This window comes from Colossoma macropomum, unplaced genomic scaffold (genome assembly GCF_904425465.1).
Source record: "Colossoma macropomum unplaced genomic scaffold, Colossoma_macropomum, whole genome shotgun sequence".
In the NCBI taxonomy this organism is placed as follows: Eukaryota; Metazoa; Chordata; class Actinopteri; order Characiformes; family Serrasalmidae; genus Colossoma; species Colossoma macropomum.
Window position 1 is genome coordinate 7,575,765 of NW_023494797.1, and position 25,108 is coordinate 7,600,872.

The following is a 25,108-nucleotide window of genomic DNA, read 5'->3' on the forward strand; positions in this document are numbered from 1 at the left end:
AGCACAGAATGCGTTTCTTACTGACATTCAGTTTTGCTCAGTGAGACGTGGGACCAGAATAAGAAGCTTACTGCCACGGGACTGACAGCTAGTGAGAGACATGAGCATATGTGCGTGTACCGGATAGAGAAATATTTTTGTGTTGAGTGATACAAACACAAATATATATGCATGAATTTCATTAATGAATAATAAATGTACATTCATTATTGTGCAGGCCAGAGCTGCACAATAATGAATGTATATTTATTATATTTATTACACAGATACACTGACATGCAGTACTATGCAAAAGTCAGAGACCACCCTGCGTTTATTTAATATACAGTCAAATCGGTGAATAAGTACAAGTTATTAATTTAACAACATCAGGAAAAAAATGGAAAGCATATTTAACAGAAAACGAAACAGAAGCCTAAACAACTAAATATAATTTCACAATTTCAGTATTAAGTGTGTCAATCTTTTGCCGTTACTACAGCGTCCATTCTATCTAAAGTTCAGTCTTAGAAGTTGGTTGGATTTTCTGCTTCTCACAGTCCAAGTAATCCCAAACTCATATAATGATGTTGAGGTCTGGGCTCTGGGGTGGTCACTTTATCATTCTGAGAACACCAGCAGCTTCTTTGTGTGATTTGCAAAGTTTTTTCTTTTTTGTCTTTCTTTTTCTCAATAAGGGCTTCTTGACAGCTACACATCCTTTCAGACTCATAGTGTTGAGTGGTGTTGTCTTCTCACAACGGAAGGATGGACAGAAACACTTGTGGATTTTTTTCCGATCTGAAGCAAGAGTGGAGCTTGATTTTCTCCTCTCTCTCAAAGATGAAAGCTTTAAGTACTGTTTATCTGATGGGGTCAGTTTTTCTATTGTCTATATTTCTTATATAGTCTTTTCCCTTTATTTTAATTTTTGGAACTTTTGGAAAACTTCTGTTTATTCATTTATTTTCCTTTGACTTTCCTCTGTCTTTTGCTAGCGGATTGTCTAATCTCTCCTCAGAAATATCTCCTGAAAATGAATAACTGTGTGTTTTGATTTGAAATGAAGGTCTATGACTTTTGCACAGTACTGCATGCACACAAAAAAGGATGCAAAAGGACAGAATTAGACTGGGGAATATGGGCACATCAGACACTAGCATTTGCCAGAAGTATCTCTCTCTCTCACACACACACACACAAACACACACACACACAGACATATGCACAAAACATCTCCATAAATCCCTCCATTCATCATAATTATCTCAGAACGACAGTGGATATCATGACAATTTAACACTGCACAGTGGAATTATCAGTGCTACAAGGCAATTACCCACATTCATGCACACTCTCATACATATACACTACTCTGTAAATCAGCTACGTGACTAAGAACAAGACAGGCGCACATGTTTTTTCGGCTTGGTTAAAACAGGCACGTAACAGGTCATGCAAATATGTTGCATACAGATTCCCTGTTCCAAATACCGAATCTATAAAATGTGTGAAATGACTTACCTGAAACATCACTGTGAAGAAAACCACAACTATGGTGGTCGCAACAAAGTAATCCTTTGCCTTAACCTGCTCTCCATCCAGCAAGACTACCAGGGCAAACGCTACTGCCCCTCTCAGGCCACCATACGACATCACCACCTGGTCAATCTTTTCCAGAGGAACCAACCTGAACTTATTCAGAATCCAGGTCTGCCCAACTACACCTGCAAGAGCACAGAAGTAATATTTAGATCAAATACTCAACACTCAAATACTCAAATAACAGCAAAGCCCCAAAACAAGCCATAACTTTAATTTCTGTCACTGACATATTTGATAAAAGAGATGTTTGTATAAATTGTCACTATTGCGCAGAAATCTTGTATCTCCTTTTTTGTCATTTTTGATATTTTGCATAATTTGAAAACTGAAGCTACCCATTTACCCCAGTCGGTTAAATTTTCATGATGGAGAGACCAATAGAAATGGTCTAAAATTACTTGGAAAAAATATTGTTCCACTGACTACCATTATGAGCTAAGAATGTTTTTCTTCTCTTGTAAAGTCTCCATTTTGGAGTCTTTTACCAAAAAGATTTGCATTTTCTTAGCCTTTTGTCAACAATGACAATAAATTCTTCTATATACCAAAGCAGATGTAATACTATAATACTGTAAGTGCCCTGCAAAATCTGTTTAATAACATGTAACGATTCACAAAATTAATTATTTGACTTGATACAATACAGTGGCATTTTGATTTGATATATTTTCAACACAGTAAAAATAAGGAGTGGCTGAAAACGTGCCTTAGATTATACAGTAATGTTTCCGTTTTCAGTTTATTAGAGCATTCAACGCTTTTTAAAAAGATGCTGTGCTTTATACTGTCCCAATCTAATGCTGTAGCCACAAGCTGATATTTTAGCCCCAAGCTAACACATTAGCGCAAGCTAACATGCTAGTCACCATGCAATAATACAATATAATATATTAAGCTGCAATACAATGTGATACAATATGCTGCAGTGTTCCATTCCTACTGTTTTTAAATATAAGGCAACATAAAGTACTGGCTTTCCAGACACTGAACGTTTCTAAGTAAACTGATAAACAAATTGTAATTGATGGTGTACCTTCATCCATAACTAGACTTAACCCAGTCATGGAATATCCAGGAAACAGTATTTGACCCAAAAACCTTAACCCCCACTTTGAACAATAACTCACCTATAGCTCTAAAGACAAAGATGAAGATGAGGGTGCATGCGATGAGGCCAGTATCCCAGGCCCATTTGGACTTATCCACAGCCGAGATGCCAAGGAAAATGAAGATGATGGTTTCAGCGATGCTGGCCAGAGTCTTCATTGTGTACTTCACGGTCGTACGGGACTTCTGAGAAATGTTGGCCTCCACATATTTGTTGCAGCCAATTCCGCAGAAGGTCATTCTGTGGTTGCAGACAGCACATTTAGAGCTAGAAAGATGGCATAGCTCAGCCACGGGCACTTATTCAAGTGCACCAGTTAATGGAGGCATAAAACCAAAGTAATAATCTCAGCAGAGAACCTTAATGTCATCTAGACTGGCCCATATAAAATCATGACAGTTCTCCATTAAACTGGCTGAAGCTCAGTAAGACACAAAAAAAGATGTCTCACTTTCAAAGCAAGAATGCACTTATATTTACTCATATCTTTGGACAGCAACAATATATATGTGTGTGTATATATATATATATATATATATATATATATATATATATATATATATATATATATATATATATATATACAGTGAAGCCCGGAATTATTCATACCCCTGGCAAATTTTGACTTAAAGTTATTTTTATTCAACCAGCAATTTTTTATTTTTGACCAGAAATGACACAGGCATCTCCCAGAAGATAATAAGGCAAAGTACAAGAGGCATCACTGTGGAAAAAAATATTCCTCAGCTTTTACTTACATTTGAACAAAAAGTGGCATGTCCAAAATTATTCATACCCTTCTCAATAATTAATAGAAAAGCCTTTATTGTCTATTACAGCAATCAAACGCTTCCTATAATTGCTGAGCAGCTTTTTGCATGTCTCCACTGGTATTTTTGCCCATTCATCTTTAGCGATGAGCTCCAACTCTTTCAGATTGGAGGGTCTCCTTCCCATCACCCTGATCTTTAGCTCCCTCCACAGATTCTCAATTGGATTCAAGTCAGGACTCTGGCTGGGCCACTGCAAAATGTTAATGTTTTTGTCCGCTAACCATTTCTTCACCACTTTTGCTGTCTGTTTTGGGTCGTTGTCGTGCTGAAATGTCCACTGGTGCCCAAGGCCAAGCTTCTCTGCAGACTGCCTGATGTTATTGTTGAGAATCTTGATGTATTGCTCTTTGACTTATATTAAAAGTAAAGTATGTTTTTTCCTTCTCCTATAAAGATATCATTTTGGAGATATGAGGTTTTCTTCCGTCAATGCCAGGGTCAAGTGATAGAGAAAGGAGTTTAACCCCATTTTAACACCAGCATTACCCCACTGGGATTTAAACCAGCATCTTGCTGGCTCCCAGCAAGGAGCTCTTAGTCACTGATTACAGGATGAGTCAGTGACAACACAGTGCTAAATTGCTCAAACAAGCACACAATTACTGGGCAGGGCAAGGCAGCTGTTTGATGTGACTACATCTGGACTATTTTTAACCACCTCACTTAATGCTGAAGTTTATAACTCCAGGTTATAGGCCTGTTTGGACCTTGTCAATAAAGAGTGCCTATATTGCTATGTCACTCCACAGCAGTAGTGCTGTTTACTTTCCATATTATTGTCCTCCATTTACACAGTCCAGGCGTCCGTTAGTCTGTGTAAGTCTGTGTTTAGCATCTCACTCTAAAGTGCTCAGTGAGTCGGGCATAATTCCACATCGAGAACACAACGCAGCTTAACTCATTGTGGCTAAATCTGATTCCGATATCAGATAACATTTCACATCAACGTCCCACTGAGGACACATATTTAAAATATAAATACTCATTCACAGTTTGAGTGTCACACTGCTGGAAAAATATAAATGTATAAAATAGCCATAAGGGGGCACTCAAGACATTTTTGCAATGTGCTCTTTAAAGGAGTTAACAGAAAAGTGTAACTCTGCTAGATATCTGAGCTTTTAAATCACATGTGGATTAAGCTGGCAATGCTTACTCTGGTGAAATCTTTCACCAAAGCTTTACTTCAGGTCTTGTCTTCAACATGCAGATTTATTTGGGATTAATAATGTCATTCCTTCTCCCATAATCTCATTATGTGATTTATTATTGCCAGAGAAAATATGTTTGATGGGGTTTAAGCCAGAATTGAGGATATGGCCTAGGAGCTACTTGACACAGTATAATTATGTTCCAATTTGAAAGTGCAGGTCATAAATCACAATTAATTCATTTAAAAAAAAATCCCCCACATTTATTTCACTCCACATTTTTAAATCATTTGATACACTTGATTGACACACTGTCCACCAGATGATACGGCATGCTTTCTTTGTATTTCTGTAGAACGCTGTTAACCTTTTGACATTTTTTTGGCAAAAGTTACGAATAATGACAGGTCTCATGCATTTTATCCCCTTGTTGTGATGTCAGAACTCATCAGCACTCAAACATTTTAGCTGTTTGAACAGCTTTGTCCAAAGGATTTTCAATATGTGCTTTTAACAACAGCTTGGAAAAAAGAAAAGAAAACAGTCAAATTATTAATTAAGCTATTAGAGTCTAGAGTCTAACACAATTTACATTAATTTGCATTAATTTACATCATTTTTTAAATGAACAAAGTTAATGAAGACATGCTTCCTCAGTACTGCTACTCTATGTCAAACAAATGTCTTACAAACCAGACATAGCTAGGATTGTTGTGCATTTTTCTTGTATTTTATTTTCCCTGGAGCTGCACCTGTTATATTTTGTTGCATTATGTACCAAAAAGTCTAAAATATTTCATATTTAAATGACTATTTTCCCAACCGTACTTCATCTCTTAGAATTAAACAGGCTGTTTTGTAACTGCGTCTTTAAGACTGATATATTTACCTCTGATTGTCTGTCCTGTATTGTGCCTTTTTCAAAAAACAGTATAAGCTGAAACACTTCTTATAACTTCAGCATGAGTGGGCAGGGCTAAACTGCTGTAAACTGAAAAGGTAGATGAATGTAAACAGTGCGTTATGAAACTTTAAGAGTGTTTACACAGTATATTAAACTTTTTAATTTGAAAACAACACAAGGAAAAATTGTTTTTTCATAATATAGGCTGAAAAGCAATATCACAGTATGTCAATAACATGGTAAACCAGAATAGACTACATATCACTCAGCACTACAGGAACACAAAACTGAACCTTGCCGAAGAAACTCAACGTAAACAGCTGTTTTGTGTCTACAAAACCTTTACAGTGATTTTTTTTCTGACTTAATTGAAAAGTTAGTGTGAGACTCAAACATTGCTCAGAAAATTCAAAGAGAAGGCAAGTTGTACCCAAATGTTTGACAGAAAGTGTACTTGTAACCGGACATCTGTATAAGACCACTCCTTATCTGACATCAGATAAGCAAATATTTATATTTTATTTTGTGCAAATAATCTGTATAGTGCAGGTTATTGGCAAATACTCTCCTTGTGTACGGTACTGCGCTGCAGCGTCTGTGGCTCTGTGGCATCTGTGGGCCATGTGTGTGCTATCAAGGCTAATCGTCTGTCTACAGGAGCATTTCATTAAATTCATGTTTCTTTACTGTGAAATCAGACTGAATTAAAGCAACACTGCCCAGGTGCTCCGTGGCTGCATGAAATGAGGTAGCATTAAATTAGCAATTATACGATGCTGTGACTCTGAGGTAAGACAGTAAATATGGAACATCTGTAAAATCCTGAAGTTGTGGCAAAAGAAAAGAAAGATTAAGGTTAAGAAATGAGCTGACTAATATTATGGCCCACTTTCACCAACTCACTTCTATTCTACCCCTCATTCCTGACCTTGTCTCTTTCACTCCCTTTCCCCCTTCATCTGTTTTCTCCTGCTCGTTCTCTCTGTCTCACTGTCTCATAGAAACACTCTGCATTCCTTCATTCACGTCAGACTTCTCAGTCTTTCAGCTGTCAGTCACCACAAGGTTAGTGCTGAGTGTACGCATACGTTCAGTGTCTCCACAGTTCTAACGCTGTTCCTTCTTTCACAGTGTGTGTGAGGGTGTGTGTGTGTGTTCAGAATGAACTCACGAGAGGATGGCAGAGAGAGAGAAGAGCTCAGCGGTCAGGTAAGCCAGATACACCAGCAGAAAGATGAACAGTGGCTCGATGATCCGGACTTTCTTGGTGAAACGTGTGATAAAGGCCAGGATTACAGCGAAGATCAGCCCCACCATCGTCCCTCCAATACTGACGATGAGGAAGGAGGCTGAAAACACAGCACAGAAGCATAACTGAGATGTACCCTCGATAGCACAGAGGCATTTTAAAAGTTTAGCAAAAAATCTAATTTACACAAGTTTTCACTTACTCAAGATGTAGTCAATCAGCCAAGACATGATTGGTGTCCAAACTTTACTCCTTTAATTTAGAGCTGAAGCGACGAGGCTAATAGCACAACTATTTTGTAAAATCTCCACCAAAATTAGTCTCATCCTGCTCTGACCGCATCCCGTAGCTGGTTGCACCAGCTGAATGTAAGTTCTAATGTGAATGTAATGTCTAATGTTCAAGTTTCCAGCTACTAAAATTTAAATGGTTACACCAAATAACATAGTTTCACCCCCTACCAAACATGGCTGTTTGATTTGAGCAATGGGAAAGCTTAACCCCTTTTCACAGGAGCCATTAAATACAAATAAATGCAATGCATAGTTAAACTATACATGTTTTCTTCAGTAATGTTGATGGAATAAATTTCAGTGAAACTGTATAATTTATAATACGAGATGCGCAGAAACTGGATTTTCAACTGCAGAGGTGACCAAGCAAGTCAACATTTTTAGAAGTGTATTTATGGTGTTTAAATATATTTATCATGTTTAAATGCATTTTTTTATTGTGGCAATCGTATGCAATTTTTTTGATAGGTGCGCTGTTCATTTTATGAATTGTTTTCACAGCAGTTTCACACCCCTCTTATTGCTTACTTGCAGCTCAACACAGAGTCACCCGCAAAAAGCCAACAGTGTCCTAGTTAATTTAAAAATAGGTTTATGGGAAAAATATTGTAATTGATTAAATTAACTAAAAATAGCTTGCAGAAAGAATTTAACAAAAACATGAACATTAGTCACCTTACTGTGTCAAGTTCATGGCTGTAGTGAGTAACACCTCTGTCTGTCATGCTTTAGACTGAGGTTTGATCCCCCACCTGGGGAAGCAACCTATACATCACCTATAAGAGTTCTTGGGCAAGACTCCAAACACTACATTTGCCTACCTGTTTAAAACTGATCAATTTGTAAGTCGCTTTTGATAAGAGCATCTGCTAAATTTTGCAAATGTTTTATACTAAAGAAGCAAAATTTGGACTCTAAGCTTCTCTTGATTAAACAACTACATCAAAGGGAAGTGGAAAATTATGTGATTTTTTGCTGAACTGTTCCTTTAAAGGCACTTAAAATACCAAAAATCAATCTGCAGGTTGGATGTTACACATACAAAAACATCAAGGCTACAAGACCTCCTCCATTAAAACATACAACAATAATGCAGTATTATGGTGGCTGCAACCCTGTTGCTACAATGCCTGATTAGATGTGGACAAGGACTTTTCCACCCACAGCTATTTTTCCATTTATTTGGATCTGGGTGACTTGATCCCCAGGTGTTAGGCGATGAAGTCATTCCAGCTAGTGTTCATGCTTCTCACTTAGTGTCATGCCTGGGCCTTTTTGTCATCTCAAGGCAAGGACAAGTTATTGTGGTAGGACAAACATAAATATTGGCTAGAACTGTACAGTCACCTTCCAAACATGTCACTAATCAACAGAAGATCTGTAGATTAGTGACATATGGATGGAAATATGGCCATGTGGCCAAAAAAAATTGGTCATCCTTGTTAGCGTTTATAAACTATTGCATGCAGTAGTCACATTAAAGATACCATGTAGAAGCACGGCCAATTAAGGTTTATTATCTGTTGCTTTATATACTATTGATTCAGTTTCTTCAAAAAGTATTTAATCTAATTGCTATTCATCCTGATATCTTAACAGCTCATTTGACAATTAGTGCACTATACCAGTCATGATACGAAATCCATTAAGCTGGACTTGCACTTGCAAAGCCCCAGCAGGCTTTGCAGAGGAATTGATTCCGATTGCAGACCCACTCTGTGATTTTAAAACCATTTACTTTAACATGATGATGTCTTTACTTATCTTTAAGGACAATGCGTTTTAGATGCCTAAAGTGGTCAGAGCAATTTTCTTATGCCATGATGAGTCAATAAATGAACAGTTATTAAAAAAAAAAGGTCAGTCTAAAATGACACAGTTCACGTTAGTAAGACTTGACTGTCTTTTCCTGAATATAGGAAAGAAAAGAGCATGCTCTCAACTCACCAACTCCTTTAAAATAGTCTGCTGTTTGGACATTTCCAGGGCCCACCTCCACAAAGGAGATGTAAACTTTATACAGCACCTACAGAACAGAGACAGAGGAAGAAACAACATGGAATGTTAATTTCAAAGTGTTTAACATATAAACCCTCTGATTGATTCTCATCACAACAACAGCACATGAACATTACAGGATTCTTTTATCACTTATTTATGATGAGTAAACCTTTGGAAACTGAAGTCTTCTTTACAGTTGGATCCATCACTAGAAAGCAGATGTCTCTGCTTGTATAACAGCATCTGTGCCCTGAATTACAGATGGACAGAAGACTTGACAAGCCCACACACTGACCCCATTAGAAGCAGCAAGAGGAAGTGTAGGAAAGGTGGGAGGATGGCCGAATGAATGTCAAGTCAAGTCAATGTATGGACGGATACGAAAATAAACTAACAGATGAATGGACGGATTGGATGCATGGATGGGTAAATGCGTGAATGGATGAAAAAATGGATGGATGGATGATGGATAGATGGATAGATGTGTAAATGGATGGATGGATGGGTGGATGGGTGGATGAACATATGTCTGGATGGATGAGTAACTAGATGGATGGATGGATGGATGGATGGATGAAAAAACAGATGGATGATGGATGCATGAATGAGTAAGCGGATGGATGAGCACATGGATGTAATGGATGAATGTTTCTATTTGTTTCACATTGTAGATGGACAGGGAAGGTGGGAGGATGGCCGAGTGGATGTATGGATGGATGAGTAAATGGATAGATGAATGGATGGATGGACACATGGATGAGCAAGTGGATAGATGAATGGATAGAATGGATGCATGCGTGTATTTGTATACATTGTCCGTGGTCAAAGTCTGGATGGACTTGACAAGCCCACATGCCAACCCCACCTGAAGCTCAAATAGTGGGAAGGTGGAAGGATGGCCGAATGGACGTATAGATGCATAAATAAGTGGATGGATGGGTGGATGGATGAATAGATGAACAGGTTTATGGCAAAACAACAGCTTGCACTAAACTCCAGACAGACTTTATTGTCTACAACTTTCATAGGATGGATAGATCATGGAACTGTCAGCAGGTTTGGGTCAAAACAACAGCTTGCACTAAACTCTAGTCAGACTGTATTGTCAGCATGTGCAGGTATTCATACAAATACTCTATTTAATGCAGCTCCACACAGACAAGTGGAGTGTTGTAATCTTGATTAGCATGAGAGACAACTGTATCAGAATGAATGGATCATGGAAGAGTGAGCAGGTTTGAGCCAAAACAAAAGCTAGTATTAAACTCTAGACAGACCTTATTATCTGGATCAGGTGTGCTGGCATTCATACAGAGTCTGCATTCATACAGCAGTGGTCCACAAATTAACCACTTTATCCATATCGTAATGCAAATAATAATAGACAAAGAGAAAATTCCAAATCAGACATTCTACACAGCAGACAGACCTGAATAGGAGACTTAATGGACCTCTGTATGCATACACTGGCCAACTAAAATCACAAGCACCCCAGACTTTCTGAGATTCAGTCACACATTAATACTGTTCTGTAAATGAATGGGCTCTGAAGCCATTCTCCTCCTACTAGTACTTGACTAGAAAGAGCTCTTGACTAGAAAATGCTGTTTTGATGCTAAACCTACTGCTCACAGCCATGAAAGCATGTGTTCTATGCTCATCCAACGTAGTCATACTGTCGACACTGATTTGTGGGTTGTTGTGACCTTGATTACTATGAGAAGCTTTGACAAACGACAATATCTTTTCATTTCATTCTAAAGATATCAAGAGGGACCAGTAAACAGCATCTCTGATTTTGCTACTGGGCAGGGTAATATATCCATAATAATCCGGCACCCACTTAATATTCTGGAGATTCTTGCTCAGCAAAGCTACGTGGGAATCTACTAAAGAGGTCAAAAGGTCCCTGACTGTGACTACATTAACCTCGTAACTAGTCTCACAAGTGAAATAGAGGACTCATGCACAAAAGTTGCTTGTGCAACCATTTAGAAAGAGGACCACTATGGAACTTCACAAGAGTTACTCCTGAGCTGACATTTAAATAGAGATTTTTAAGTACTTGAGAAAAGATAATTTTTTTTCCTTTCAGTCTTCCACAGTCATTTACAGTAACCATGTATCATTGAGTGAGAAATGGGGCAGCCTCTTAGGCTGAGAATCCTAGGAGAATGCATGACCTTGGCTTCACCCTCCAACTTCTGCTGCTTTTGCTAAGTCAAACTATCCAAAAACTGAAACAGAGATTACTCTGTGCAACAGCAGAACAAGAAGACACGTACATATGTCTACAACTACTATTACCTGCGGTGACAAACACTGCTATGAATTAGGATCCCAGGACCGTGTTACTTGTATAACTCATAATGTTCTAAATCAGCTTTCAGTAGGGAACGCTGGCAGCGATCCTTGCCGTGGATTCGGACTGGAGTAGTGAAGTAGAGCTGTAAGAGCAGATTAAGATGGGGTAAGGCGGGCAAAGGTCAAGAATGTCAGAGATGGGTTAGAAGTCATTTAGCGTAACCCTCTGCAAAGCCATTTCATGATATGTATCAATGTTATTTTGTAACTGTAATTGTTGATAGTTTTACAGCAGCTGCATTGGTAAACCTTATTTGAAAGGAACACCAGCGGTAAAAGGTTTAGTCTTGCAAGCCAGACTATCATTAGAGAGTCTGGTAGGTTTCATCTCTCAGTGTTGCTGAAAGGGATTTCTGACTGACCACCAGAGACCACTGTTTTCGCCTGATGTGTAGGGACATGCGGTTCTAAAAACGGGCTATTATAAAAACAGACTAAAGCAAAACAAAGTAGTATGCCCTTGCAAACACAAAAGGATATCTTGGTTATTCGCTAACAAATGCTTCAAAGAAAATTCATGAATAACTTGATATAATGGTGTGAACTCCACAAACATTTTTCAAGCCAGTGACTGTATTGTCACACTGCACAGAACAGGCAACTGCTGGAAAACTGCTGGAAAAAGAGGACATGCTGACACTGAACACATTATAACCGGTGCTTGGAAGTGTATCGTGGTGTCAAGACCCAATAAGTTGTGACCAACTTAGTCTACTCTTTACCTTTGTGTGCTTCGTGTACCTTTGTGGACAGAGTGTCTGAGACTAGAAACTAGATAGAAGTCAAATTTATATTCTCATATACAAAACAGTTTTGCTAAAGCATATAAAGATTATACAGCCAGGAAAGCCCAGGTAAAAACGCAAAAATGTTAATGCTAGCACTAGCAATCATCTATTACCAAGGTATTTCCAATCACACCACTTACTGAACTTATTTACTGATCATATGTTATTATTTACTAATTATTTATGGTCAGTTGTTGTTTGAATGAATTCTGCAACAGCAAATAATATTGTTTCCCTTTTCTTCTTAATTATTGTTACATTTGTTTTTATCAAAGTATTTGGCTAAAATATTTATTGTCATTTTTTCCCCATATTGCCCAAATTTACCACTAAAAGAAGAGTACAGTTATACGGAGCCTTTCCATGCTGGATCCTTTATAAAGGCAGAAATTAAGCAGACACTTCTGCTACTAGAGCTGTAGCAACCTTAATGACTCACCACTGAGGGGCACATTTATCTAAGCAAATTATAAGTATTATCTTAGTACAATGTAAATTAATATCGCAGCAAGACAGATGGCCCTACCGCTAGCCACTTTATTGCTTTTTGTACTAGCAAAACAGGTGCATATGTATATTAACTTTATTCCCACTCTATTAAAGCCATCTAATTGTATCTGACTCATCATGTTAATAACAGACGAGTGGTTACATTCATTAGCTGAGAAGTAACAGTAATAGCTACGAAGTCGATATCAGTTTCTTAAATTACAAGTCTGCCTAATAAAGAAGATTTGTTCAAGTAATTTAACAGCACTCCCAGTGTTACTGGATCATTTGCATGTTACAATTTCAGGATCAAATGCAGAACACACTGCCAGCAGTCTGCCACTCAGCAGTAATTGCCACTGAATTAAGAGATTCTTTCGGTCCTAATTCAAAAAGTAGTCATTAAATTGTAATTTGTAGGGCACTATTGAGCTACTATTACCATACAATGCTACATTTTTACTATGTAAATGCTTGTACTGTATGCTCACTTTAAAGGGAAGATGAAAGGCAAATGAGGGCTGCTAATGTCATGACATAACCATGTCAGCAGCAATATAGCAGATCATTTCAGCATCAGGTTGCCATAACGACCAGAGAGCAGACTGTGAGAGTTGAGGGAATACATGGTCAGAAAAAAGAGCATCTTTTCATTCCATCATTTCTGTGATTTCCAACTCCACAGGGGTCTTTACAACTATGTATTTTTACATGAGCATAAAGCACAGCAGGTTAGTATTATCAGAGAACATTACTAGTCACTTTTACAGTTCTAACTCTACATATTCATGATTATTAATCAGGCCAGCAGTCCTGAAACTGTACATGTCCAAATGCCCAAGGTAGCATGGCACATTGTTTAGCTGAGTTCTTCACATATTTGTACTAACATGTCATCATTACAGGCTTCTAACAGTAGTCATCAGTTTTCACTGGCTCATCTAAACTCTGCACAATGACAGGCTCATTTCTTCTCTTTATTCAATATTCACTACTCTATATTCATTAGTCAACTACTCATTCTTTATTCATATTGCTCTTATTGTGTTATTGTTTTGCTATCTAGTGTCGACCAGAGAAGAATGGGTTCCCCTTTCAAATCTTGGTTACTTTCAAAGTTTCTTCCTCTTGCTCTTAGGGAGCTTCTTCCTTGCTAGTCGCCCTTGGCTTTGCCACTTGGGGCCTAGACTTGGATTTCTGTAAAGTTGCCCATTGTAAAAAAAAACTGAAAACATGAAATGTGCTTGAAATGTCTAGGATCATTTTGTATCTTTTGCTCTGAAGCACAATAAAAAAATCATGTTTTATTTGGAAATGAGTATAAAGCTGCATCTTATATTAAGTTTTACAGGCATGGGAAGATGCATAAAGACCTCTGATCAACTACTCTAGCTCTCAGTACGTATATAGTCATAAATGTCGAAGTGAAAAATGCAGTCTTACAATTAAAGCAAAACTGATGCAATCACATAATGTTAATGTCCGGGAAGGTCCATTTTATATTTCATTCAACAAGGGTGTCTAAAAGAATTCAGTGACAGCGAAGTGGCATTACTTTAAAGTTCCTTGACCTCTGCGCTTTCTTTAATGTGTGTATATATTTTGAATCTGGCATAAAAACACAAATGAGCATCCTCATTTGTGGAGCCTTGTGGGAATCGTGTGACGCCACACAGCCGGGTTTTGAGGAGCCTGGCTCCTTCCTATTTCCTCTGTTATATTAAAAACATGACTGCAAAATGCCAGAGGGTGCCCGCGAGCAAGTCCCTATGAAAGGCGGTGAAAGGAGATAAATGGCTAAAAACGCAAAGTTAAAATTGTTTCACTTGCTGAGAACTTTCCTTTAATTTTGGAAAGTAGAAGGATGTATTTCACTAAAAAAGGAAAAAAACTTAACTGTATGTTTTCTTTTTACTACAGCAAACGGATTTTGGGTAGCAGGATGCTAGCATTACCGCTACCGAGTGCCGATTGTAAGCCGAGAAGCTCATTGGCTTGCATTCAATGACGTAATGGACTTACACACATCGCCGTTTTAAACTCCTATAACTGAAGTTCAAAAGTGCTTAATAATATATCAGCTATGTTAAAATGTTTTCTGTGTTCAGGAAATAAACGTATTATTTTACATTAAAAATGTTTAAGCATTTAAAAACGATTTTGTGCAAATGCTCCATCTTAAGCCATTCATTTTGGACTCGCTCAGGAGCGCCCTCTAGTGTTTAAGAAACCCAGAAGACATTACAAAGTGGTAATTCTCCTCTCTACAAGTTCTCTGGTGACTCACCACAGTGACTGCGTCATTCAGGAGTGACTCGCCAAAGACGATGATGAAGAGCATCTCGTTAACGTGGACTTCCTCAAACACAGCGAGCACCGCCACAGGATCCACCGCTGAGATCAGAGCTCCAAACAGCAGGAACTCCATCAGACCTGCCTGTACCTTATCATCTGCACACACAAACATACACATAATCACAGTAATCACAGAGCCACTTTCCATTTTGTATGCTTGTTCAATGGTGATTTTTCACAGTGACTGAAATACACAATCTATCACTCTTAAAAGTAAAGGTGCCAAGTGGAACCGAAAAGAGTTTTTTAAAGCAATGACACAGAAAAGCCATTTTCGATTTCACAAAGGACTCTAAAAGCTTATTTAAAAGAACTTTTGATGGTTCTTCATTGCACCTTTGAAAAAAGTTTAATTTTAGAACCTCTCCTTAAAAAGGCTCTTACAGATCCCTATTTTAAATGTGGACTTATGGCAATTCACCGTTAATACAGAGCCAAAAATTACATTAGCACAGTTTGATCAGAATGACTAAAACCTACAACTTTCCAATGCAGTCAGAGAAGTCAGAGCTCTTTAGAAGCTCCAACTTTCCCAAGTTTGAGAGACTTTCAAATGGATTTTCCCTCTTGTAAATTTCCCAGTTCCAATGTGGTCATGAATGTAGCATAAAGCTATACAGCTCTTCAGATTCAGATATTTATTTAATACCTTTGTTATGACACCAAAACTAAAGCCTAAATGTAAAGGAAATACATTAGAAACCAGTGGTCATTATGATGATGACCAAATTTCGAACCATGTAAGTCAAATGCCAAAAAGTTTAAGACTATACACGTTGGCTAGCTAGCTAGGTCCTAGTTAGCATTTACATAACGTTAACTAGCTTGGTAGCTAACTAGCCAGCTAACTTTAGCGACGTTAGCTGGTTAGCCTAACTTTTATTTTATTGAGACAAACGTTTGCAGAGTGCCATATAATACGTTGGTGGTTTATGACACACACATTTTTTTTACCCATTTTACTCACAGGGCGTGAAAATTCACAAAAACTGACACATCATCATCATGTGAGGTAAAGTAAGAGGGCAAGAAAACTGGAAGACACAGCAACTAGACAGCGACAGAGGAAAGTTTCCTGCTTTCCTTTTTACTCTCCTATGGAAGCCCATTCCTGCCAGGCAGAGGAAAAAATCACCAATTTTTCCTCTCATTCTCTGTTTCTTATTAAATAATAATTTTCTCAAAATTCCAAATATATTCTCCAAATAAATAAATAAATAAATAAATAAAGACTTATTTATTATTTCTTGAGACTCACAGAAATGTTTTCAAAATAGTATCTCTATTAAATAATAATGACAATAATGATAATAATAATAATAATAACAATAATAATAATAATAATAATTAATATATTTTCCAAATAGTATCTCTGAGTAATGATTTACTTTCACAAAATTGTGATTTAAAATAATGGCCTGTTTTCTAATAATTTTAAGTCGTTAACATGACATTTTGACATACTATATCAAAATATGGGTTATGTCTATTTCAAAATACTAAATCAAAATTTTGAGAAAATAAGTTGCAAAGCTGCAAAAATAGCCTGTGTTGAACTGTTTTTGTGAAGTCGCATTTACATGTATCTGTCTATTCAGTCTACAGCCGTTTGGCCCCACCCATTTACACTGATGTTATCAACAATGTGTTTCATCCCAAACTGATTTAACATAATGTAGAATATGGCCTCTTTAAGCCTTCTACATAATATAAAGATCCTACACAAATTAAAGGTTTCCCCACAAGCCAAGAACCATTTTTTTTAAGATTGTAATTGAGTGACAGCCTTATCCTCCTGTCCCACACCATGGTAACTCACCAATGACCCCAGCCAGTTTAACTCCATAGAGGCAGAAGCCTGTACAGAAGGCGTTCCACAGAGTCCCCACCACCGCATACATCAAGATGGCACCCAAGTTGTCGAAGAAGAGACGGGCAGGCATGAAATACCCAGCATCCCCCACAATGGTAGGAAGAAGGAATAGAAAGAAAAGGCCTGGGTCCAGCTGGTAGAGCTGCTTCTTGTTGGCAATGAGGACCACGGCACCCAGGACCAGACCCAACAAGATCAGCACGCAGCTCTCCGGGACCACCGTGGTGAACCGCTGAGAGAAGTGGAACACTAGGAGGAAAAACAAAGAATTGGTCATCCACAGGCCTAACAATACTATGTAACAGTGGTCCAGATGAAATTTCTACAATGGGCACAATCTCATTCTTAACTGTGAGCAAATGGATTTTATCATTAATTTATACTGTCTTTAATATCCTTTTATTTGCCGGGAATTTTCTATGACAATAATCACTGAAAATAACATACATACATTGCTTATCTTTAGAGGCCTACATTTTGACATTTTTTATTGGATACAAAATAAAACTCTGTTGAGGCGGGTCTAATGTGATGGCTTTTACTGAGCCCTATCGGCAGGACCGTCAGGGGGAAAAGAGGAAAGCTTTCAGGGGTCCTGCCACTAGGGTGGCCTCAACAGGCTGAGTGTGTTTTACTTAAAGTTTAACCCTCCTCCAACAGAAAACATTAGGGATGCCCAAATTGATATCAGAGCCAAAGTAGTATACCCAAGGGTTAAACTGGGCCAGAGCACTCTGGAGTGGGGGCATCTTTGGTCCATACGAAAGACAGCCCCCACCAGGGTCATTCATTTTTTGGTGCTTGTATGTCCTCTACTTTTCATTCTGCCCATTTTCACAATCATGCAAGTACATATTAAATCCTTCCTGCTATTTCATGACGTCTTAACTTATTAAATAAATGTGTTCATTATGCTTAAACGTTTATTTGCGGACATTTACACTGGTTAGTCTGTTTGCCTTGCTAGACACAGTTCACCACTGCAGTAGCTAAATCAAACATTTGCTCATGCAGTAATCTTGGTCCATGTAAATTTTACTAAATTTTACAACCTGGCAATATCTAGATGCATAAATCTACTTAAATGCTTACATTAAAGGGAGTTGGCTAACAGTGTTTGCTAAATAATGTTGCTTATCAGCTCCATCAGTTCAATTGGTTAAACTGGTTAGTTAGGTTTGGTGGCAATGCTGGAGTTTACACTAGTTTGAAAAGCAGAATAATTGTATTTAAAATATTAACCCAATATTTGTCAAATTTGATTTTTTTTCATTTAAATGTTTTGATAATTGTAGATGATAAATGCAAATGTAAATTTACGATAAACTAAATTCTGTGGGTGTGACGAGCATATGTCACCTCCACACGGACTGCCACTTTAGAATCGGCTCACCACTGAAGATGCAAATGACAATCATTCTCAAAATGCAGGGGATGAAAAAGATTTCTTATTCCTATCAATTCTCATATCACATTATGAGAGGCAATTTATCAGTAAAACTGAACTGAATGAAAGGAACCAAATTGTGTTTAGAATAAAGGGAAGTTGCAGAGCTGAGATTAAACCTCTAGGGCACCTGGCTGCTGAGCTGCTTGCAGAGGTAAGACACCTGGGAGAGGGAAGGAAGGAAGAAACAGAGACACATGACCGTGCAACCAGGCTGCATTCAGAAAGTCCCTTCCTTTCATGAAGGATCTCTCTTTCTACTGGCTGCAAGGACACACTTTTGTTTCTTCAAGGTTATATTTTAAGACACAAAAAACATTTTTAAAAGATGGGGCATTAATTTTGTGTGAAATTTGTTGTCTGACTTTTTCATGGTAAGATTATAAGGATTTAGAAAGAAGACATTGCCCAGTTTTCTAGCAAACCCTCAAAGTATTTAGAAAGATCTTTTTAATTGCAATCAGCTTCAATTTACAATCTATATTGGTTGCAAATATGAATGTTTATTTTGATTGATTATTTTTTTTTTAATTTTATAAATGTAACATTTTGGGTTTTATTTTATTCAGTACAGATTCCAGCAAACTAGCTTCAGTCTGAAAACCCAGCCTGCAAGTTAAAGGGGAACACAAGTGATGTTTCAAAATCTCTTCGTAATTCAGTGGTTGAGATGTAGACAAAATTAATCAGAATGGTTTGATATGAAATGATTTATTGTAGAGAAACAAATTTCTTTACAGTGGCGGTGACAGGAACAGGTCATGAAGTCTACAATGCAAATATTGCTATTTTATTTACTATGACAAATGACCAGTGAACCTACATGTATATTTGATTCCTATATGCAATGTTTCTAACATTAAAATCTGAAAAAGTTCTTAAGTACTACTTTGCCTTATAACATATGAATATATGTATATACACTATATGGACAAAAGTAATGGGACACCCCTCCTAATTATTGAGTTCAGATGTTTCAGCCATACCCATTGCTAACAGGTGGATAAAATTAAGCACAAAGCCTTACAGTCTCTATAGACAAACACTGGCAGTAGAATGTATCGTGCTGATGAGCTCATTGACTGTGAACATGGCACTGCCACAGGATGCCACCTCTGCCACAAATCAGTTCGTAAAATTTCTGTCCTGCTAGATCTGCCCCTGTCAACTGTAAGCGCTATTATTGTGAAATGGAAGAACCTAGGAGCAACAAAACACTCAGCCACAAAACGGTAGATTACACAAACTGACAGAGTGGGGCCACCGAGTGCTGAAACGCACAGTGCCTATCCTCTGTTGAATCACTCACTAATGGCTTCTAGAGGTCATTAAACTCTTTGGACGTATGGTTCCTATCAACACCACTGTGAACAACTCTGACTCTGTAAGTTTCTCCGGTATGCAGCATTTCACATCAAACCACTCTGACTAACTTTATTTGCATTCTAATGATATAATTATGTACAATATTTTAAATAACCACAAAATTCCCCTTTAACTGCAACAAAAGGAAAAGAAAAGCTCCCTGAGACAGATTAGGGAAGAAAACTTGATACAGGTGATTGGTTACAGTAATCTGAGCCTGCGTCTGTAGCAGAAAGGGGCAGAGAATTGATGTTGATTTTGATTAACGTTTCCAGTAGACTGTAATGTTTTTACAAGTAATATGAGCATGCAGCCAGAAGAACTGAACACAAATTATAAACCAATTTACATGAGTTCTGTACAGCATGAGTAATTGTGCTTACTGAATAAAAGCCTTTATGGCAGTTGAGGCTGCTGGAGGGACAGCATATGAGGAGCCATAACCAGAACATCAGCAGATAAATAAGGATGAACACGATAGCAGCTCAATATATTGTTGGTTAATCATTAACAACAGCACGATATGGCCACTTATCCATAATGAACACTAATAAATTATAGAACTTGCTGGTGCGTGAGCAACCGACGCATCTCACGTTTCAGATGAGTGTTCGGTGAATGTTCTACCGAATCACACAGGCACATGGTCTGACAAATGTATGCTAATTTTTTTACAAAAATATGCCAGCCACACAGCACGACAATATCAAGCATTGTTTCTGGCATACTGTGGCTGCATTATGTCATAATTTAGGCACAGAATGATCTGTATTCACCTCAATAATCCATAATGAAGATAAGTTCATGCATCTATTTCATTTATCAGTCATCCAGACACACCTTCGACTTTCTAGCCTTTCTAGCATCCATGTGTAATTCTGTTTATGCAGTTTTTATCACTTAATTGCCTTGTAATCACACTTTTAGCATGCTTCTGAATTTCAATATCAATATCAGTGACTAACACCCGCTCCATCCACTGGAACGTGCTTCAAAACCAGCACAAATACAGAGATGGTATCAGACGGCCTGTGTACTGACGGATTGAAGATGAGACTACGCTGAGGTCAACACAGTTTAATCTCCATGTTATTAAATTACTTCCATGGTAAAGGTTCTGCTGCAGTGTCTCAAAGACCTGCACAATCTCACTCGCTCTCCCACAGACATCCTTACACTGCAGATATTTCAGAAGGGAAAAGAGTGTGTAGCATGTGACTCAACAGGTCCATGCATGAGACAGCCAGACTTCATTTAACACAATGTGCAGATTCCATTCAGGCCTGCTTGTCACTCACGTCATTTAAAGTGAGTGTGAATGGTATGGGAAATGCATAACTGCAAGGTGGTCATGTAGCCACACACAGAAGAAAATGTAGTTTATTTTGTTTTATTAACAGGCCACAATCATGGATTTGTTTAGAATAAAAGAGGCTGATATACTCAGGAGGATAAACGGTTTAGATGAAGAGTGAGTGAGTGAGTGAGAGGTTGATATATATGTAAAAGGGTTGGAACAATGCATTGTGATGTGATATGACGTTGTAAAACTGTGACAATGAGCACTGTGTTAAATGAACATTGTATTTATTCTGGATTCTAACACAATTAAATTGTTTGCCCATTTAGCTACTTTAAGCCGCACCCATTGACAATGTGTTCAACTGCACACACAAGGTATAATCTCCATAAAAAGCATGGCTAATAGAATGGAGGAGCAGCTACACATGAGCCAAAGATCACCATGCCCAATGCCAAGCGTCGACTAGAGGTGTTTAAAGCCTTATTTAGGCTGTGGAGCAGTGGAATTACAGGGTGAGAATATTTAGCACCTTAAATGGCCAGAATCAGTTAGAGGGTTCAAACCTTTATTTACACTCCTAGGAATTAAGCATAACTCAGTTTGTACTGTAGCTCACAAAGTTGCTGTTAATAAAATAAGCCCTGGGATGTGATAGACCTCAGAAGTCATAGTCAACATGCCCATATTAGGAACACTGGGTCTAGGCTATTTTTCTCTAAGAGAAAAAATAATGCTATTTTTGAGAAAAACTCTGCTATCGCGCCATCAGGTTAACTAAATATTACAAAGCCGATACTTTTTGCCCTAGGGACATTTTTTCTAAATGTCACAGGATCCTCTGAACATAAGTCATTCAGAAAGTCCCTCGCTTTCATGACAAATCTCTCTTTGTACTGGCTGCAAGGACACACTTCTGTTTATTTAAGGTTATATTTTAGGACACAAAAAAACACTTAAAAAGATATTCCACAAATTTTGTGTGAAACTTGTCAGACTTTTTTACAGTAGGATTAGATGGACTTAAAAATAAGAAACTGCCCAATTTTTGTATCTTAAAGTATCTTGAATTATCTCCATTTGAACAGAAACTGCCTTTGACCCATTAAAATCCCAGACTTATACATATTAAGTCTTATTATTCTGTAAGTATAGGGACTTCAATGCAAACTGGCTGAGCTATTCTTAGGTTATGGAAGTGCGTAATAAAACCTTGGGCCTGTCAGTGAGCCCTGGCCTGTTAAGGGGTTAATGTACAATCCGTATTGGTTGCAAATATGAATGCGCAGTATTAAGTTTAGAATTTTTTATTGTAACATTTTGTGTTTTTTTCATTCAGCACAGATTCCAGCAAAATAACTTCACTTTGAAACCCCATCTTGCAAGTTAAAGGGGAATGCAACTGATTTTTCAATATTTTTTTCATTATTCTGACTTTGAGATGTAAACATAGTCAGCAACTGAACTGACATTATTGACAACCTCAACAAAAAAACACCAGTTCTTTGAAACTTTGCCCAGTGTGGTGGTTAGATTTCTTCGGAAGTGGTAGTCTACAGTTTGAATACCTAACTAATAGAACTATAATAGTACTATTATAGTTCTATTAGTAACTGTGTAGTGACTAATAGTAACCATATAGTACAGTACATAGAGTAACCATATACTATTGTATTGTACCATAGTAATAGTAAAAAACACATTTTTGTTTACTATAGGGTGAGGTAGTTGCGATTTTCTAAAACACCATTTTTCTTACAGACAAAATTTGCTTAGAACCAGAGGTGGGTAATATGGCAAAAATATTATATCATGATACTTCATGACATTTTCATATGCATCACGATTATTAGTTTTTTCTGAGATTTAATAAGCTGGAACAGATAAAATAGAACCCGTAGCGCCACCTATGAAAACACCGTAATAATAATAATAATAATAAACCCACAACTACAATAAATTTAATTCAGTGTTTTATAAACTGCACTGCACTAAATCCAATTAAACATGCTTAATTTTGCTGACTTTTTAATGAAACATGCAGTTAGTCAGTGTTCTTTAAGAACTAAGGATATTGACAATATGCTCAGAAAAGAATACTGCGACAAAATTTATCACAATAACGATCAAATATCATAATATTGATAATATTGAAAGAAATCAGAATTCCTAATATGGCCATAATGCCGACTACAGAGTGACGCACAACTTCAGAGGTCTATAAATACATCTAATTAGTGAATTCTAATTAGTGAATCCAGCTATTTTAAAGTGCACTCATTGCTGTCACAGGTGTTCAGTTGCCCACACACAGCTTGTTTAATCTCCATACGAAAAAGCACTGATTGATAGAAAGGGACACAGTGGAGCAGCTGCACATGAGGCAGGAAGCAGCACTATGCTCCTGGAGGGCTGGCGTCCAGCAGAGTTTGATAGTTCTCCTACTCAAAACACACCCACTAAACCTGGCAATTCACAGATGATTGTAATCAGGTGTGTTTGAGCAGGTAAATCACAAAAGGATTGGAGTTGTGCACCTCTGCGTGCATGTCTACGGACACCATGCCCGGCTAGAGGGGTTTAAAGACCTCCTGCACTGAGCTGTGGTCCATGTCCATGTTCTGTTATTACTAATGTTAGTTTTCTGCAGATTCTCACCTAAAAATCAGCAGCATATGGAATTTTACTGTACGCAACATTTTTTTGTCATTGGGTAAGAACAAATTGTGCTGGAAACTTCATAATAATTCAATAATGATCAAAAAAAGTCATATGTGTACATAAAGTTGTATGCAAAAAAGGTCAAATTTCATGTTCATGTTTTGTTGATGTTTGAAGTGAAAATAAGTTAACACACCCTCTACAAAGAACACAAACAATGCATTTTTCTCCATTTAGTGCACAATTTCTTTAACACATTAGAAAAAATAAAGCATTATATAAACATGTTTTCTGTTTGAATTTTTTCACAATATATTAAATTCAGCAAATAAACAGTAACTGTGCATTAAAATGTGTGTTTTCTGTGGAGTATCTGTGCTCATTATCACTTAAAATCAACAAAACATGTCTGGTCATTTGATCAGAGGCGCCCAAACTTTTTCCATAAAACTGCATGTCTTAGGCACTCAAAAAAATATTGATCTTGGCAAGAAGAATGTTTTGCCTGCAAAAACACTGAACACAATTAACCCCTTAAAAGCAGGCAGGCCCAAAGTTTTATTACACTCTTCTATAACCTAAGAATAGATCAAACAGTTTGCAATGAGGTCCCTGTAGTTACTGAGTAATAAGCTTTAGTATGTAATAAGCATGAATACAGTAAAACGAATTCCTTGTTTTCAGTTAAGTCATTGATATCTTGGTTGGAAGAACATAGTAACAACACATCTTGGCTCCTGACTCTTCTGTGCATTCTAGTCATTCTTTGGATTTCCTAAATTCCATAAGCAGCACACTTGATTTAATTTAATGAAGGATTAATTAATCATATATATATTTTAATTCATATATAATTTTCTCAGATGCCAGATGTATGTGTACATATGCATAGCAGCATGGAGCCCACCCAATTACAGTAATGCTTGGGCAAGTCCAAGTGACAAGAAACAAAGTCAAGTGCCTATAATTTGACATGTTCCATAGCAGTAGAAGTATCAGTGAGTGAATGAGCGTCTCAAATCCACAGTCAACACTGTAGATTAAACTAATTTACAGCCAAAGCAGCGCAGCGTGATGAGTCAGCACAATCAGAGGGAATGTCACGCTTTCCTCCTTACATTAAAGATTATTAACATTCTAACCCAGTGAGGAAGCTGCGATAGGCAGAGGGAGAAGAAGAAAGAAGAGAGGGTCAGAGAGAGAGAGAGAGATAGAGAGAGGGAGAGAGATGAGAGAGGAAGAGAAAGGGAGAGAGGGAGAAAGAGAAGAGAGAGAGAGAAAGAAGCAAACAGGAGGGTAATGAGAGAATCTAATGGCAGTAATTATTCATGTTTTTCATGGAC

At 37.5% G+C, this 25,108-nt stretch overlaps 1 protein-coding gene across 1 annotated transcript in view; it reads right to left on the bottom strand.

Moving 5' to 3' along the window:
* The window catches only part of slc9a5 (solute carrier family 9 member A5), a 55,664-nt gene that overhangs the window by 18,964 nt on the left and 11,592 nt on the right, over window positions 1-25,108 (bottom strand). Inside the window, exons 2-7 of the mRNA XM_036583879.1 lie at window positions 16,939-17,241; window positions 15,052-15,215; window positions 9,070-9,148; window positions 6,752-6,929; window positions 2,712-2,932; window positions 1,504-1,706 (exon numbers count right to left, since the gene is read on the bottom strand). Coding sequence (XP_036439772.1) covers window positions 1,504-1,706; window positions 2,712-2,932; window positions 6,752-6,929; window positions 9,070-9,148; window positions 15,052-15,215; window positions 16,939-17,241 — 1,148 coding nt within the window. The remainder of the gene's footprint in view (window positions 1-1,503; window positions 1,707-2,711; window positions 2,933-6,751; window positions 6,930-9,069; window positions 9,149-15,051; window positions 15,216-16,938; window positions 17,242-25,108) is intronic.